Here is a 16,087-nt window from a genome sequence, read left to right as displayed (position 1 = left end):
ACTCTGTCTCAAAAAAAAAAAGTAGTATTCACCCACCCAGAAAGGGTATATGTTGTAGTGGGGGCTTCACTGAGGCTGGAAAAGTGTTGCCCTCCAGCCTGAACTTTGTCTTGGTGAACCCCCTAAACTGTATGTTAAGATAGAAGGAACATTCGCTTCCAGCCTTATGAAAATGACAGACTCCCTCTTTGGTATTTGGTTACCTTTACAGCTATACACCAGCCACCGAGCAGCTTTCTTGTCCTCTAAGTTCTAAGTTCTGTTCCTATGCTGGTGTCCTCCAACAATTACTTATTACCCTAAGCAGTCACTGCACAGACTACTCCCCTGGCTTATCACAGCAGGACCTATCTGGGGAGTTCACACTATTCTAGGGTGATCAGTGAGGTAAAAATCCCAGAGAAAACATTGTAGGAATAGAAATTCCCAAGAGTTTTTAAATTCCCAAGAGTTTAAAAATTATGAGCCTTTTCTAGCCCCTACCTTCCCAACCCTCATAGAGAAAGACAGTAAAGAAATAGGTGAATATGTCCTTGTTTAATTGTGAGATTGTGAGGTAGATGTGTAACAAGGACAAGGAAGTTTGGGGATCTGCTTGGAGAATGAAAGTTTATTCAATCAGACAGGTCAGGGGTAACCGGGGTGATGAGGGTACTCGGCTTTTGTATAGTCATGTGGGGACCGTCCCCTGGGAGGTACAGCAAAGATCAGAAGGGAGACAGAAGCTCACAGTCTGGTTTTAGCTGCCAACTCCTATGGAAGTTCATAGCTGACTTCTGTGGAAGGCCTACCAAATGAGGAAATTTCAGGAATTTGCTAATGCTTGGGAGGATTGAAAATGTAGGCAGCACAAAAATAGAGTAGTTGGTTTAAGAGGGAATCAGAAAGGATTGGTATAACAAGGCACAAGATTTGGAATCTACCCTTTACAGACTGGCTTTTATAACACCCACCCTCCTCTCTGAAGCCTGCTGATTCAGGGCTAGCAGAGCCTAAGGGCAAGTTTGGGCCAGATCACCCACCCAAGTTTATTGCCCTTGGCTAAGAATGCAAAGCCCCTCATGAACGCAATGCTGCCACTTTCCCAGAAGGTGGGGCATGTGCACGAGGCAGCAGCAATAGTTCTTTTCTAGAAAAGACTAGTAGCCACTGCTACTAGGGATTCCTAGGACATTCCAGCAAGGCCTCTCACAGCATCTGTATGACGCAAAGTAACAGCCCACATGCAGGCCTCAACTCCCAATGGGTTGACTTTGGAGTGACAGGAGTAGGCACTAAGGGAGGGTGAATGAGCTCACTGATTGTCAAGTTAGGAAAGGAAAACGAATGGAGTGGAGCTGAAGTGGCCCAACCCCCGGCATGGACTGTGAAGCAGCAAAGTCTGGTCTTCATCTTCAATATGAGTAATGTCCTCCTACCACCCGCCCCCCCCCACCCCCCCGTCTGTTACTGACAAGGTCTATTACCCTTCAGAGCCACCAAGCTTCCTGGTCTGGGCAACTCTACAAATTCTTTGGTTAAAAACACTGCAAAGGGCCAGATGCAGTGGCTCACGCCTGTAATCCCAACACTTTGGGATGCCAAGGCAGGTGGATCATTTGAGCCCAGGAGTTCAAGACCAGCCTGGACAACATGGCAAAACCCCATCTCTACTAAAAATACAAAAATTAGCTGTTTGGAGGTCAGAAGTTAGAGACCAGCCTGGCCAACGTAGTAAAACCCCATCTCTACTAAAAATACAAAAATTAGCCAGGCGTGGTGGCAGACACCTGTAATCCCAGCTACTCAGGAGGCTGAGGCAGGAGAACTGCTTGAACCCAGGAGGTGGAGGTTTCAGTGAGCCAAGATCACGCCATTGCACTGCAGCCCAGGCAACAGAGTGAGACTCTGTCTGAAAGAAAATAAATAAAAAAAACTAAAGAGGCCAGGTGCAGGGGCTCACGCCTATAATCCCAGCACTTTGGGAGGCTGAGGTGGATCATTTGAGCCCAGGAGTTTGAGACCAGGCTGAGCAACATGGCGAAACCCTGTCTCTATTAAAAACACAAACATTAGCTGTTTGGAGTTCAGGAGTTGGAGACTAGCCTGGCCAACATGGTAAAACCCCATCTCTACTAAAAATAAAAAAATTAGCTAGACGTGGTGGTGCATGCCTGCAGTCCCAGCTACTTGGTGGCAGGGGAACAGGCAGCTGAGGCAGGAGGATCACCTGAGCCTTGGGAGGTCGAGGCTAAAGTGAGCCATGATGGTGCCACTGCCCTCCAGCCTGGGCCACAGAGTGAGACCCTGTGTCAAAAAAAAAAAAAAAAAAAAAAAACCCAAAATCAAAAACATTAAAAATAACATCTCATCCAAGCATGGAGGTTCACACCTGTAATCATAGCACTTTGGGAGGCTGAGGTGGGAGGCTCACTTGACAGGAGTTCAAGACCAGTCTGGGCAACATAGTAAGAACCCTGTCTCTACAAAAATTTTAAAAACTCACTGGGCTTGGTAGTACGTGCCTGTAGTTCCAGCTACTTGGGAGGCTTAGGTGGGAAGAAAACTTGGGCCCAGGAATTTAAGACTGTAGTGGGCTACGCCTGCATCACTGCACTCCAGCCTAGGTGACACAGCAAGACCATCTCTAAAATACAAAATAAAAACATCTCTCTCCATCATCATCTCCACATCTTCCTGACCTCTACTGGCACCCTCCTCCAAAAAGTCCAATCAGTTTAGGGTCTGAGTATCATCTCAGAGCCTGAGATGGGGAGTAATAACACCAACAGGAGATGCTAGACAGGCTCAGAGCCTATAAAGGATTATGCCATCTGAGGAAGGGACTCTGGTGTGTTCTAGTTGACTGAAAACAGAAAAATGACAAGTACTAAAATATTTTAAGAATGTTATGAGCATCTGTAATGAGTGGGGGTGAGATGTAAAGTACAAAGAGAGTAAGAGCTGGGCTCCGTGAAGACAGTATTCAGAAAACACTAGGCATAGTGTTTAAGAGCCCAGCCCTAGGCTGTGAGCTGGAAGGCTCCCCTACATTTCCCTCTGCCATCATCCCAACCAATTAGACTATTTCATGGGAGAAACAGTATCCCTCCTTTCTTCTCCCTCCTTTCCTCCAAACACTCACCCACTGTTACAAATGAACTAACAGTTAGGGGGGAAATGAGTGTAAACCAAATGCACCAAAAAAGAAATTCCTCAGTGCCATTAGCCACTGCAAAATAACTTCAGGTTCCCTATCACTTCCCACGCCCAAACCAGAAACACTCATTAATACAATCTAACAAGTAGATTCATATGAGAAGAACTCCAAAAGGTAAATTCAAAAATCAAAACAAAAAATTAGAGCCATTTAAACATTTTAAAAAATATACAGAGAGAAAGAAGACAGAATCAGGAGTTCTGTGAGGCAGAGGAGAGGGGAGCAGCAATATCAACCATAGTTTCTATGCATGAAAGGCCCTTTCTAAACCTCCTACCATAGCAAAGCTCCCCTGGTCTATCAAATGAACAGAATTCTAGATTTGTTTTCTCTTTCTCTCAAAGACCACTGACAAGAAAGCAGCTATGGTATATTTTCCTTGACTGAGGGCTGGAGACTCAAAACCAAAAGCTATCTCCCCAGCCAAAGCCCTCTAGAAGGCTGCTGGGCTTGGGGCTATTTTACACTGGGTAAGCCCTTCCTGAGGTTGGAAGCATCAATGAGAAGACTGCGGCAGTTTGTCCTTTACACTCTATATCCTACCCATTGCCCCGCACTCCCCTACCCCTAGGATGTATATAGAAAGTCGACACTAGGGGGCACTGGGACTCTCAATTCTGGGGTGTCTGGGAAGGGAGGGAAAGCTGGGCCAAGTTCTACTTGCAACAACTGATACTACAGTTTCTTTTCCCCAGCTGTCAGCCGCTTCCTCTCCCTATGGCCAGCCTAGTGAACTCCTGTCTCTCTATCCTCCATCATTTGCCTTTGTCTGACTGTCTGGTGGAGAGGTACCTGGCCTTGAAGTGCAGGGCAGTGAAATTCTCCTTTCAGTGCATAAGGGAGTGACTGGGAGAAGACAGGAGCAGGATCTGATTTCCTAGAAGATGGTTGAAGGCTTTCTTCAATCTGTCTCCATGTGTATAGAGTCACATCTTGCAGAAGCGGACAGTTAAAGACCAAGACATAGGCTTTTTTAAAGGACTCCTGGCCTCATAAAGAGTTGGAATTTGGCCGGGCGCGGTGGCTCACGCCTGTAATCCCAGCACTTTGGGAGGCCGAGACGGGCGGATCATGAGGTCAGGAGATCGAGACCATCCTGACTAACGCGGTGAAACCCTGTCTCTACTAAAAATACAAAAATTAGCCGGGCGCGGTGGCGGGCGCCTGTAGTCCCAGCTACTCGGGAGGCTGAGGCAGGAGAATGGCATAAACCCGGGAGGCGGAGCTTGCAGTGAGCTGAGATCCGGCCACTGCACTCCAGCCTGGGCGACAGAGCGAGACTCCATCTCAGAAAAAAGAGTTGGAATTTATTGTTCTTTTCTACCCTAGCTCTCTGTTGTCCTTCCACAGAAGGAACATTATTTCTCATGTCCTGGTTCCCTGGGCAAAGGGTCCAAGCACACCAGGGCAGGGCAAGTTGCTCTGGACAGTTTAGAGAGCTTTGTCCTTTCCCACCATTGCACAGCACACACTAGAACAGTGCCCACTGAATCCCTCTGAGTACACGTGTGCATTCAGCATGGAGCCACAACTCTTTCAAGAATCACTCTTGCTACATACAGAGTTATCAAAAGTCAAAGTCTGGGGAGAATTCAAGGATCCCAGTCCAGTCCTTCCCAAACAGTTGCATGAGTGTCAAAAGGCACTGTTTGTCCAGGGTTGGGGTGACAATTTACCCTAACCCAGGAGGCAGGGACAACACTGATATATCAGTGTTTCCCAATCTTGGTAATATTGACCTCTGGAGTCAGATAATTCTTGGTTGGGGGTAGTGGGGACTATACTATGCAGTGTACCATGTTTAGCAGCAACCCTGGCTTCCAGCCACTAGATGCCAGTAGCACACACATCCCACCTCCAGGCATGGCAATCGAAATTGTCTCTAGATGTTGCCAAAGGCCTGGGAAGGACAAAATCACCTCTGGTTGAGAACCTCTGGTCTGTGGGTGAAGCAGCAGATCCTCCCCAGTGTGGAAGGAGCCTATGTGGATTCAACTAGGTCACAGCTGCAAAGGCTCTGAGCACAGCAACGTGCAACAGGGAAGAGAGGGGCCATGAAGCCCAGGACAGAAAATATCCTCCAGGAAGCAGGAAAGCAGGTACTCCCAAAAAGCTGTAGCTGGAAAAGACACTTCCTCAGACGCTGTTGGCCTTGGCAGTGAGAAGAGTTGGTAAAAGTCAGTAAGTCCATTCTTCCGGAACTTGCCAGGGAAGACCTAGTCTTCACATTTGGCTCAAGGGTGTGTTCCCAGGGCTGTGGAATCGTCTCTTTAGTAAGCCTGGGTCACATCTGTGCTTTCTGAAGCCAAAGTCTAGTTTTTTCTCCCAGGGTGTGGCAGGGTGGGGGAAAGAACAGCCACTTCCATGGCCTACTTCTTGTTCTACCTTGTTCCTTGCCCAGCCTGCCCCTCAACCCCAAATTCCACATGAAATGTCATTTTTTAAAATCCATAAAATTAAAAGCTGTAAGAGGGCAAAATAGGCAGGCTCAGCTGTTTAGAAAAGAGAAAAAGAACAATCTGGACTAGAGGAAGAAGGCATAATATGGGTGAAGAGGAGATGGGGTGTGTGAGCTGAGAGCTTTACCAAACAAATTTTTTAAAGGCTTCATACTTTTTAAAACACATAGACACACATCAAAAAAGTCCAGAACTAAGCTCAGTAAGTAGAGCTCCTTCAGCAATGTTCTAGCACCACATCTTTCTGTTCTGTTTTGGTTTGTAAAGAAATAATTACAAATTATTTTAAAAGCATTCCCAAATAATTCCAATATATCAAAAACTTTTTCATATAGATGAGAAGCTACAACCACCATGTCTCTTTAGGGTAGGGGAAAAGTACGTTGCAGTTAAAAACAAAAAGCTTTCTTTGCAAAAGAAAAAAAGTTTTTTTGATCTCCTTGAATGTAGCACACAAGAAAAGTGATGGTTCCCCCAGGCTCCATCAGCAACGGAGAAATAGCAAAGGGCAGGAACATAGAGCTTTCTTTTTCCAGGCCCAGGCCTGAGAAAAACGATGGCTAAGTGTTAGTCCTTAGCAGGGCCGACGGATGGTCTCCATTCCTGGTTAACCCTCTGGAATCTGGGAGCAAGAGTATCTCCAAGAATTCATTTCTATTCAGTAAAGATGGGGAGGGGAATCTCCTAAAGAAGGCACAAGCCAGAGAGGAGACAAGACAAACATGAGAACCTGTCTGACTTCAGGCTGGGCTGAGCTGCTATCTGCCAGCACAGCCCTCCCTGCCCCCCAGCATGTGGTTCTTACCCACTGTTACTTGTTGAACTGGAAAGAATAGACCCCATGCTCTGAGGGTGCGTCCACTGCCACTTGGTTCTGTTGGCCGCTGCTCTCCTGTGCCGTAGCCAAGGAGGGGTGTCATCTTACGCATTCCTTTCCTCACCTCCCACTACACCAAAGCCCACCCTACATCGAGCGCCCTCCCAAACCTACCCACTCTCCACACTCATGTGTGTGTTTCCACCCACACCACCACTTCCCCAACCTTCCCAGCAGCCTGTCCTCTTCCCAAGACACACTAGTCAATACAAGCCAGCATCCTGGTGTTAACTACTGGCTGGCCAAATGTAAGGAAGGGCCTCATTCATGAACTCAGACCAAGTCCTTCTTTCCTACGTCTGTTGTTGTTTTTTAAATGTGGAACGCTTCACAAATTTGCGTGTCATCCTTGCACAGGGGCCATAATCTTCTCTGTATCGTTCCAATTTTAGTATGCATGCTGCCTAAGCGAGCACATCCTTCCTACGTTCTTCATATACCTACCAGCTATTTGTGAACACAGAATCAGCATCATTGTGAGAGGAAGATCTTGATCGGGGGAAACCTGCCTCCGTTCATTTTCCTAACCTCAATCCAAAGAAATGATAACACCCTTACCTCGACTGAAACACTGGAAGAAGGCACAGGCGTGTACTGGGAGATGTAAGCTCCTTGCATAGCTGCAGCCGTCGGCATATACTAGAAAGAGAAACAACGGGCTTACGGCAGTGATTCTTGGCTACATTTGAAGCAGCTGGGGGGCTTTAAAAATACTGATGCCTGTGTTCTACTCCAGAGATTCTAATTTAATTGATCTGAGCATTAGCTTCTTAAATGCAATTCAGGTGGTTCTAAAGTACACTGTTAGGGAGACATCTCCCTATATGGCTTATTTTCCTCCTCTTTGCCGACTTCCTTCTGCTTTTCCTCAACACACTTCCTTCCCTACCCTTGAGCCCTTTCTATGCAAAAAGGAATACAGTAGGCCTAAAAGAAACCTAATTAAGAAACCTCCATCCTTCCAGGTACTATTTTGATGAGGATTCCTAGGACACATGTGTATCGTAAACTAATATGCAGACAGAAGCACTATTTATGAGGTGCATGAGCAGGAATCAGTTAAAAGGGGTGGGCTGAGGAGCAGAATGGCTGTATTCCTGGCTCATGGAGCACTACCATTGTAGTTTATGTCCTGTTCTGAGTGTGCCCTGGATGACACTGAAGTAATTCCATCATTATTCATAAGTTACTTATGCTGAAGAGTATTACATAGGTATGCCGTGCTCATTCAGAGAGTTTACAATCAGAAATATCCTGCTTTACCGTGCCTGTGCTGCTGAGGGAGAGGTGGCCCAGTTGCTGGGTAAGGGGTCCCATCATGGAGGCAGGCTGGAGAGAAACGGGATGGTCCATCCCTGGTGTCAGAACTGAACCCTAGAGACAGCAACAAAGGATAGGGTTAGCTGCAGCATCCTGTGAGGCTGCCTAAAGCAGTGACTGGTGGCTGTCAGGACCACTGGAGACAGACATTTAAGAATCCTGAGAAATAGTAAGTGAGCAGCAACCCAACTATGCAAAAGAATAGGAACTCTGCCTGTCAGTGTGGAAGGACCCTCGTCTAAGAATAACAAGCTTAGGTCTTACTGCTGGGTTGCACAAGGGTCTGAGCCAGAACTCACACCCACATCTCCTGGCATCAAAAGCCATTTTTTTTTCTTTATCTTTTTCTTTTTTGAGGCGGAGTTTCACTCTTGTTGCCCAGACTGGAGTGCAATGGCACAATCTCAGCTCGCTGCAACCTCCGCCTCCCGCGTTTAAGCGATTCTCCTGTCTCAGCCTCCTGAGTAGCTGGGATTACAGGTGCCTGCCACTACGCATGCCTGGCTAATTTTTAGTATTTTTAGTAGAGATGGGGTTTCATCATGTTGGCCAGGCTGGTCTCGAACTGCTGACCTCAGGTGATTCGCCTGCCTTGGCCTCCCAATGTGCTGGGATTACAGGTGTGAGCCACCGCACCCGGTCAGTTTTTTCTTTACATCAAATTGCCTCTTTGGCTTCTGCCCACTTCTGAACACTCACTGAAGGCTGCATGAGGTATGAATGGTGGTGCATCCAAGATGGGTTAGGTACTTGTAGAGGAGATGTCTGAGTCACTCTCTAAAACAAGCAAAAACAAAAATGTTAATTGCCTGGAAACTATTGTTCAGACCCAAGGATCTAATAATATTCAACAAAGCCCAGAAAAGCTGGCATGCCCCACTCAAAATAGAAACATTAAGAAAACTGTTTTTAATATATTAGCAACTCTTAAAACTCAATAAATAATCCAGTTTTAAAAAGAGCAAAGAGGAGTTCAAAATTACAGTGAGCTATGATTCTGACACTACACTCCAGCCTGGGCAACAGAGTGAGACCCTGTCACTAAAAAAATTAGAAAAAAAAAGGGTTTGCAAAGATATCTCTCTAAGAAGATATACAAATAGCCAATGAGTACGTGAAAGAGGCTCAAATGCAAATCACAACCACAATGGGATACCACTTCATACCTATTAGGATTGCTACAATTATTATTTCTATTTTTTGAGACAGGGTCTTGCTCTGTCGCCCAGGCTAGAGTGCAGTGGCAGGATCTTGGCTCACTGCAAGCTCCGCCTCCTGGGTTCACACCATTCTCCCACCTCAGCCTCCTGAGTAGCTGGGGCTACAGGTGCCCGCCACCATGCCTGGCTAATTTTGTTTTTGTATTTTCAGTAGAGACAGGGTTTCACCATGTTAGCCAGGATGGTCTTGATCTCCTGACCTCGTGATCCGCTTGCCTCGGCCTCCCAAAGCGCTGGGATTACAGGGGTGAGCCACTGCCCCCAGCCCACACCTGGTTATTTTTTGTATTTTTTGTAGAGACGGGGTTTCGCCATGTTGCCCAGGCTGGTCTTGAATCCCTCAGCTCAAGTGATCCGCCCACCTTGGCCTCCCACAGTGCTGGGATTACAGGTGTGAGCCACAGTGCCAGGCCAGCATGGCTACAATTATAAGGACAGAAAAACAAGTGTTTTACACTGCCGCTGCTGGGAATGTAAAATGGTGCAGCTACTCTGGAAAACGCTTTGGCAGTTCCTCAAAAAGTTAAATACAGAGTTACTATGTAGCCCATCAATTCCACTCCTAGGTATATACCCAAGTGAAATGAAAACATATGTCCACACAAAAACTTGTATATCAATGTTTATAGCAGTGTTATTCATAATAGCCAAAAGGAAACAACTCAAATGATAACCAATTGATAACTGGATGGACAAAATGTGGTATAGCCATATAATGGAATATTATTCAGCCATAAAAAGAATGAAGTACTGATAAATGCTACAACATGGATACATCTTGAAAACATACTAAGTGAAAGAAGCCAGACACAAAAAAATGTTGTATGATTTTACTTATGTGTAATCACACAATCATACAATTTTCTGAGCTTTGCCTACTATATCCAGAATAGGCAAATCTATAGACACAGAAGGTATATTATGGGTTGCAAGGACATTTCAATTCAAACTGGATTTGAAATAATCCAGTAAGTTAGATTATTTAATAATTTGGTGCTAGGCCAACTGGTTAACACTCTGAAAGAAAACAGACTCCTATCTTATGCCACACACAAAGATAAATTCCTGATGATTACACATTTAAACGTAAATGTAAAACATAAAATCTTAAGAGACCAGATACACAGTATAGAGACAGAGAATACTTTTTAAAATTAAGACAAGAAATTTGCCGGGCGCAGTGGCTCATCCCTGAAATCCCAGCACTTTGGGAGGCCGAGGTGGGTGAATCACCTGAGGTCGGGAGTTCGAGACCAGCCTGATCAACATGGAGAAACCCCGTCTCTACTAAAAATACAAAATTAGCCGGGCGTGGTGGTATATACCTGTAATCCCAGCTACTTGGGAGGCTGAGGCAGGAGAATCACTTGAACCCGGGAGGCGGAGGTTGCAGTGAGCTGAGATTGGGCCATTGTACTCCAGCCTGGGCAACAAGAGTGAAACTCCGTCTCAAAAAAAAAAAAAAAAAGACAGGAAATTCAAAAGTTATTTATTTATTTTTTTGAGACAGAGTCTGGTCTGTCTGGTCTCTAAGATTCTCCTGCCTCAGCTCCCCCAGCAGCTGGAACTACAGGTGCCCACCACCACACCTGGCTAATTTTTTGTATTTTTAGTAGAGATGGGGTTTCACTGTGTTAGCCAGGATGGTCTCCCGGGTTCACACCATTCTCCTGCCTCAGCCTCTCCAGCAGCTGGGACTACAGGCGTGCGCTACCATGCCCGGCTAATTTTTTGTATTTTTAGCAGAGACAGGGTTTCACCATGTTAGCCAGGTCTTGATCTCCTGACCTTGTGATCCACCCGCCTCAGCCTCCCAAAGTGCTGGGATCACAGGTGTGAGCCATCGCGCCTGGTCTCAAAAATTATTTATAAAAGAAAAAGACAAATTTAACTATCTACAAATTTTAAACTTTTTTTTTTTTTGAGACATGTTGCACAGGATGGAGTACAGTGGCATGATCACAGCTCACTGAAACCTCAATCTCCGGGCTCAAGCAATTCTCCCACCTCAGCCTCCTGTGTTGCTGGGATTATAGGCACGCACCACCACGCCTGGCTAATTTTCATATTTTTTGTAGAGATGGGGGATTTGCCATGTTGCCCAGGCTGGTCTCAAACTCCTAAGCTCAAGTGACCCACCTGCCTCTGCCTCCCAAACTGCTGGGATTTCAGGCATGAGCCACCATACCTGGCCAAATTTTAAACTTTTATATGGCAAAAACTAGTGATTCCCACAGTATGGTCCCTGGACCAGCAGTAGTAGCAGCATCACCTGGGAACTTGTTGGACATGCAAATTCTTGCCTTCCACCCATCTTACTGAACCAGAAACTCTGGGTGTGATGCCCAGCAACCCAGGTTTCAATGAGTTTTCCACATGATTCTAATACATCACTAAAGTTTGAGGACCACAAAGTCAACAGCCAAAAAATAAAATTGGAAAAAAAATTTGTAACAAAGATAACATTTAGAAGATTAATACTTACATAGAGTTTTTATAAGTTGATGAGAAAAGAACAAATAACCAAACAGAAACATGGGCAAAGCATATGAATAGCAATCAGACAGAAGCAAATCAAACTATGACAAATGAAATGATTAAATTCACCTCTAGTAAGGGACATGCAAATTAAAATAACAATGTACTTTACATTCATCAAGACAGGAACAATTTTTTTTTTTTGAGACAAAGTTTCACTCTTGTCGCCCAGGCTGGAGTGCAGTGTCGCGATCTCGGCTCACTGCAACTTCCGCCTACCGGGCTCAAGTGATTCTCCAGCCTCAGCCTCCCGAGTAGCTGGGATTACAGGTGCCTGCCACCATGCCCAGCTAATTTCTGTGTTTTTAGTAGAGACTAGGTTTCACCATGTTGGCCAGGCTGGTCTCAAACTCCTGACCTCAGGTGATCCACCTGCCTCTGCCTCCCAAAGTGCTGGGATTACAGGTGTGAGCCACTGCGCCCAGCAAGACAGGAACAATTTTAAAAGAGCAGTAGCACCTATGCCTGAAGGGAAACGGGTACTTTCATACAGGGTTGGTGGAAATGTGAGGTGACACAGCCTTTGTGGAAAGCAATCTGGCAACATCTATAAAACTGAAAATCCATACAGCATTCAACCTAGCAATCCAACTCCTGGGACTCTAGCCCCCAGAAATAGAAGCACGCATATGTAAAAATATAGCACAAGGGTGTTTAGTGGAGCATTATTGATAGCAGCAAAAAAACGAATCTAAGTGAATGCCCCTATTTGGTATAGCTAAAGAATTCTGGCATATCTGCAGCATGAAATATAATGCAACCATTAAAAAAGACAAAATTAGAGCAGAGGATCTCAACATTAGCTGCAACAGGATCACCTGGAGGGCTTGTTAAAACCCAGATCACAGCTGGGCATGGCGCAGCACTTTGGGAGGCTGAGGAGGGCGGATCACCTGAGGTCAGGAGTTTGAGACCAGCCTGGCCAACATGGTGAAACCCTGTCTCTACTAAAAAAAAACAAAAATTAGCTGGGCCTGGTGGCACATGCCTGTAATTCCAGTTACTCTAGAGGCTAAGACAGGAGAATCGCCTGAACCCAGGAGGCGGAGGTTGCAGTGAGCTGAGATGGTGTCACTGCATTCCAGCCTGGGCAACAGAACGAGATGCCATCTGAAAACAAACAAACAAATAAACAAAAACCCAGATCACTGGGCCCCATCCTCAGAGTTTGTAATTCAGTAGATTTGGAGGGGAGTCTAAAATTTCTGTTTCTAAAAATTCTCAGGTGATACTGATGCTGCTGGTTCAGGGACCACAATTTTGAGAATCACTGGTGTAGGATACTGTTAAGTGAGATGAGTGAATGTAAAAATATATTTAATATAGTCCAATTTTTGTAAAATAAACAACTCCCCAAATGCTATACATGTGTGTATAATCATATGAAAAAATATGACAAATGCTACACAGTAGGACATTAACATGAGTTTACTTGTGGAGGTGGTGGAGGGGGAGTAAGAGGACACCATTAAAACTATATACCATATATATGACCACACACACAGATCGTCTTTTACACTGTTATGTAAAATTGTGTGTAATATGATTAAAAGAAAAAACAAGTAGTTCCTAGCCTTATATTACTTCACTTAAAGCACAACAGTAGGGAAAACCACCACACCCTTTTTCAGGCATGAACATACCTGATACGAAGACACAGGAGAGGAAAGGTATGGGGAGAGTGCAGACTGAGCAAGCATCCTGTTGGGGGTGATGTTATAAGGGGCTGGGTAAAACCTGTGGGAAGGAACCTCAATCAGTACTGAGTCACAGGAAACCACAACGGAAGGGCCCCAACTGATAGGCACAGCCAACATTCCCTTGACTTTCAAATAGAGAGAATTAAGATGAAACATTTGAGTGTCTGGACACAGGCCATTCTCATTTTCAGGTGGCTTGATTATATAAAACAACCTTACCCATTCTGAAGAGCTGTTGTGGGGTCATAGGTCAAGGCCATGCTGCCCTATAAAGAAAGAACACAGTGTTGACATTGTGAGCCCTTGGGTGAGAACAGGAGCCGGTCCAGAATGTCCAAGGCTGGGAATGTTTTAGTTTGACAAATTAAAGCCTGGACAAGTCCCACTACAGCTGTTCCAGAGTTTTTCTGATTCTGCAGGCCACAAAGCCCCACTCGAGAACATACTGGCAGTATGTTAACAGCCAGCATCTTTCAATTACATACTGTAGCTCTCAAGCTTTCCACCTAAGCTCACAGAAATCATGCCATGATCATTTCCATTCCACTTTAATGTCGTTAGTACTCCTGTCTCCTCAGAGGTCCTCTTACCATGTCTCCATTCCTTGGCCAAGCCCGTCCATTTTGCACAAATTTTCCTTGGTTCTGTCGTTTCTTTGGCCCGCCATCAGCAAATTTGCAAAGCAAGGGATCAGATGGGGCTGCCAAGAGAGAAGGGAAATGGGCAGCTGAGTCCCACCTCATGTGGCCCAGGCACACTCATGCAAAGCTGCTCCAGAATCTTCACTGGAAGTAACAACCTGTGGCCCTCCCAGCCTGAGCCCCAGATGCCTCACCTGGTACTCCAGGGGGTGTCTTAATATATTTTCCATTAAAGTGGGTGATGATGGCTTCACACTTCTCTGTGGACTCCATCCTAAGGAGCATAAGAGGGGTTAGGCACTAGCTTCTCCAGGATCTGTGCTCTCCACACATTGAAAGAGAAAGCAAAGCTCTAAGTTCCCAGCCCCACAATTGCTCCAAATGTTATGACTACAGAAACACAGAGTACCACACAAATTCAAGGTTCTTGACGAGGTAACCCCAGCTTGTAATGAAGGTTCTCTCAACTGGTCCCTGTATGGGATCCTCATAGGAATGACAGTCTTCAGACTATTAACATGGGCCCTCTCTTGTGTCTGCCATGTAAATAAGAATACAAGAAATAGAGGCCGTTACCATTATTTTTTATTAGAAAATTCTGAATGAAAATTGTTCCTTTAATTTGATAAAATTGTACAAGCTAACAATTTGCCAATATTTATTTTTTGCTTCTTGTTGTAATTAAGGTCAAGATCTAATTAGCTATTGATGATATCATTAAGATTTCATGAATCTGTGGAAGGAAAAAGCAATAAGAAAGAGTTCATGGCCCATAGTGATAGAAAAAGGAATGCTGGAATCTACTGAGTTAGTTTCTTGTTGAGGAAAGAGAAATAAGGAATCAGAAGACTGAGATTCCAGCACCAGTTTGCCACCCAGAGCTCTGTGAGTGAGGACACTCACAAAAAAGCCTCTGATTGGCCGCATGCGGTGGCTCATGCCTGTAATCCCAGCACTTTGGGAGACCGAGGCAGATCACTTGAGGTCAGGAGTTTGAGACCAGCCTGGACAACATGGAGAAACCCTGTCTCTACTAAAAATACAAAAATTAGTCGGGAGTGGTGGCACATGCCTGTAATCCCAGCTACTCGGGAGGCAGAGGTGAGAGAATCGCTTGAACCTGGGAGGCGGAGGTTGCAGTGAGCCAAGATTGAGCCATCGCACTCCAGCCTGGGCAACAGGGCAAGAATGCATGTCAAAAAAAAAAAAAAGGCCAGGCACAGTGGCTCACACCTGTAATCCCAGCACCTTGGGAAGCCAAGGTGGGCAGATCACGAGGCCAGAAGATCAAGACCATCCTGGCCAACATGGTGAAACTCCATCTCTACTAAAAATTAAAAAAAAAAAAATTAGCTGAGCATGGTGGTGTGTGCCAGTAGTCCCAGCTACTCAGGAGGTTGAGGCAGAAGAATTGCTTGACCCCGGGAGGCAGAGGCTGCAGTAAGTTGAGATCATGCCACTCCACTCCAGCCTGGGCGACAGAGCAAGACTCTCTCTCAAAAACAACAACAAAAAACAAAACAAAACAAAAACCCCCCCGATCCACTCCTTTTTGTGCTTTAGAGATAACATCCATCTACCCTACCACATGGTGTTGTGTAGATCAAAGGAGATAATGTATATAAATGTGTTCTAAAAATTATAAGGGACTATACAGAACAAGGAACAGTATTTTCACCTATTTCTATATTTAAAGTAACTCAGTATATTTAACCTATTTCCATATTTAAAGTAAGACTCACATTTTCTGTGCCAGTGACCCCCAGAAATATGAACCATTCCTATAAAAGATTTTTTTTTCTTTTTTTTTTGAGATAGAGTCTTGCTCTGTTGCCCAGGCTGGAGTGCAGTGGTGTGATCTCAGCTCACTGCAAGCTCCGCCTCCCGGGTTCATGCCATTCTCCTGCCTCAGCCTCCTGAGTAGCTGGGATCACAAGTGTCTGTCACCACACCCGGCTAACTTTTTTGTATTTTTAGTAGAGACGGGGTTTCACCGTATTAGCCAGAATGGTCTGGATCTCCTGACCTCGTGATCCACCCGCCTTGGCCTCCCAAAGTGCTGGGATTACAGACGTGAGCAACTGCGCCCTGCCAAAAGAAGATTTTTTTTTTTTTTTTTTTTTTTTTTTTTTT

General features: G+C 45.3%; 1 protein-coding gene and 1 non-coding gene across 9 annotated transcripts in view; both read right to left on the bottom strand.

The window, feature by feature from the left end:
• The window catches only part of RBMS2 (RNA binding motif single stranded interacting protein 2), a 94,747-nt gene that overhangs the window by 19,729 nt on the left and 58,931 nt on the right, over positions 1-16,087 (bottom strand). For 7 of the 8 annotated variants that reach the window (XM_023210770.1, XM_023210763.1, XM_023210766.1 and 4 more), the window contains 9 exons: positions 14,149-14,228; positions 13,904-14,013; positions 13,533-13,579; positions 13,257-13,350; positions 8,555-8,632; positions 7,799-7,909; positions 7,094-7,174; positions 6,464-6,550; positions 4,494-6,342 (listed from right to left, as the gene is read on the bottom strand). In XM_023210770.1, coding sequence (XP_023066538.1) covers positions 6,470-6,550; positions 7,094-7,174; positions 7,799-7,909; positions 8,555-8,632; positions 13,257-13,350; positions 13,533-13,579; positions 13,904-14,013; positions 14,149-14,228 — 682 coding nt within the window. In that variant the 3' untranslated portion in view covers positions 4,494-6,342; positions 6,464-6,469. Of the gene's footprint in view, positions 1-4,493; positions 6,343-6,463; positions 6,551-7,093; positions 7,175-7,798; positions 7,910-8,554; positions 8,633-13,256; positions 13,351-13,532; positions 13,580-13,903; positions 14,014-14,148; positions 14,229-16,087 lie in introns of those variants that run through there. The other variant, XM_023210764.2, reaches the window with a different exon arrangement.
• LOC111542086 lies at positions 6,848-6,951 on the bottom strand. Its single transcript, XR_002731430.1, has one exon. It is a non-coding gene; the product is annotated as a U6 spliceosomal RNA (small nuclear RNA).

Source organism: Piliocolobus tephrosceles, chromosome 10, assembly GCF_002776525.5.
Source record: "Piliocolobus tephrosceles isolate RC106 chromosome 10, ASM277652v3, whole genome shotgun sequence".
NCBI classification, from domain to species: Eukaryota; Metazoa; Chordata; class Mammalia; order Primates; family Cercopithecidae; genus Piliocolobus; species Piliocolobus tephrosceles.
This window is presented reverse-complemented; position numbering and strand designations above follow the sequence as displayed.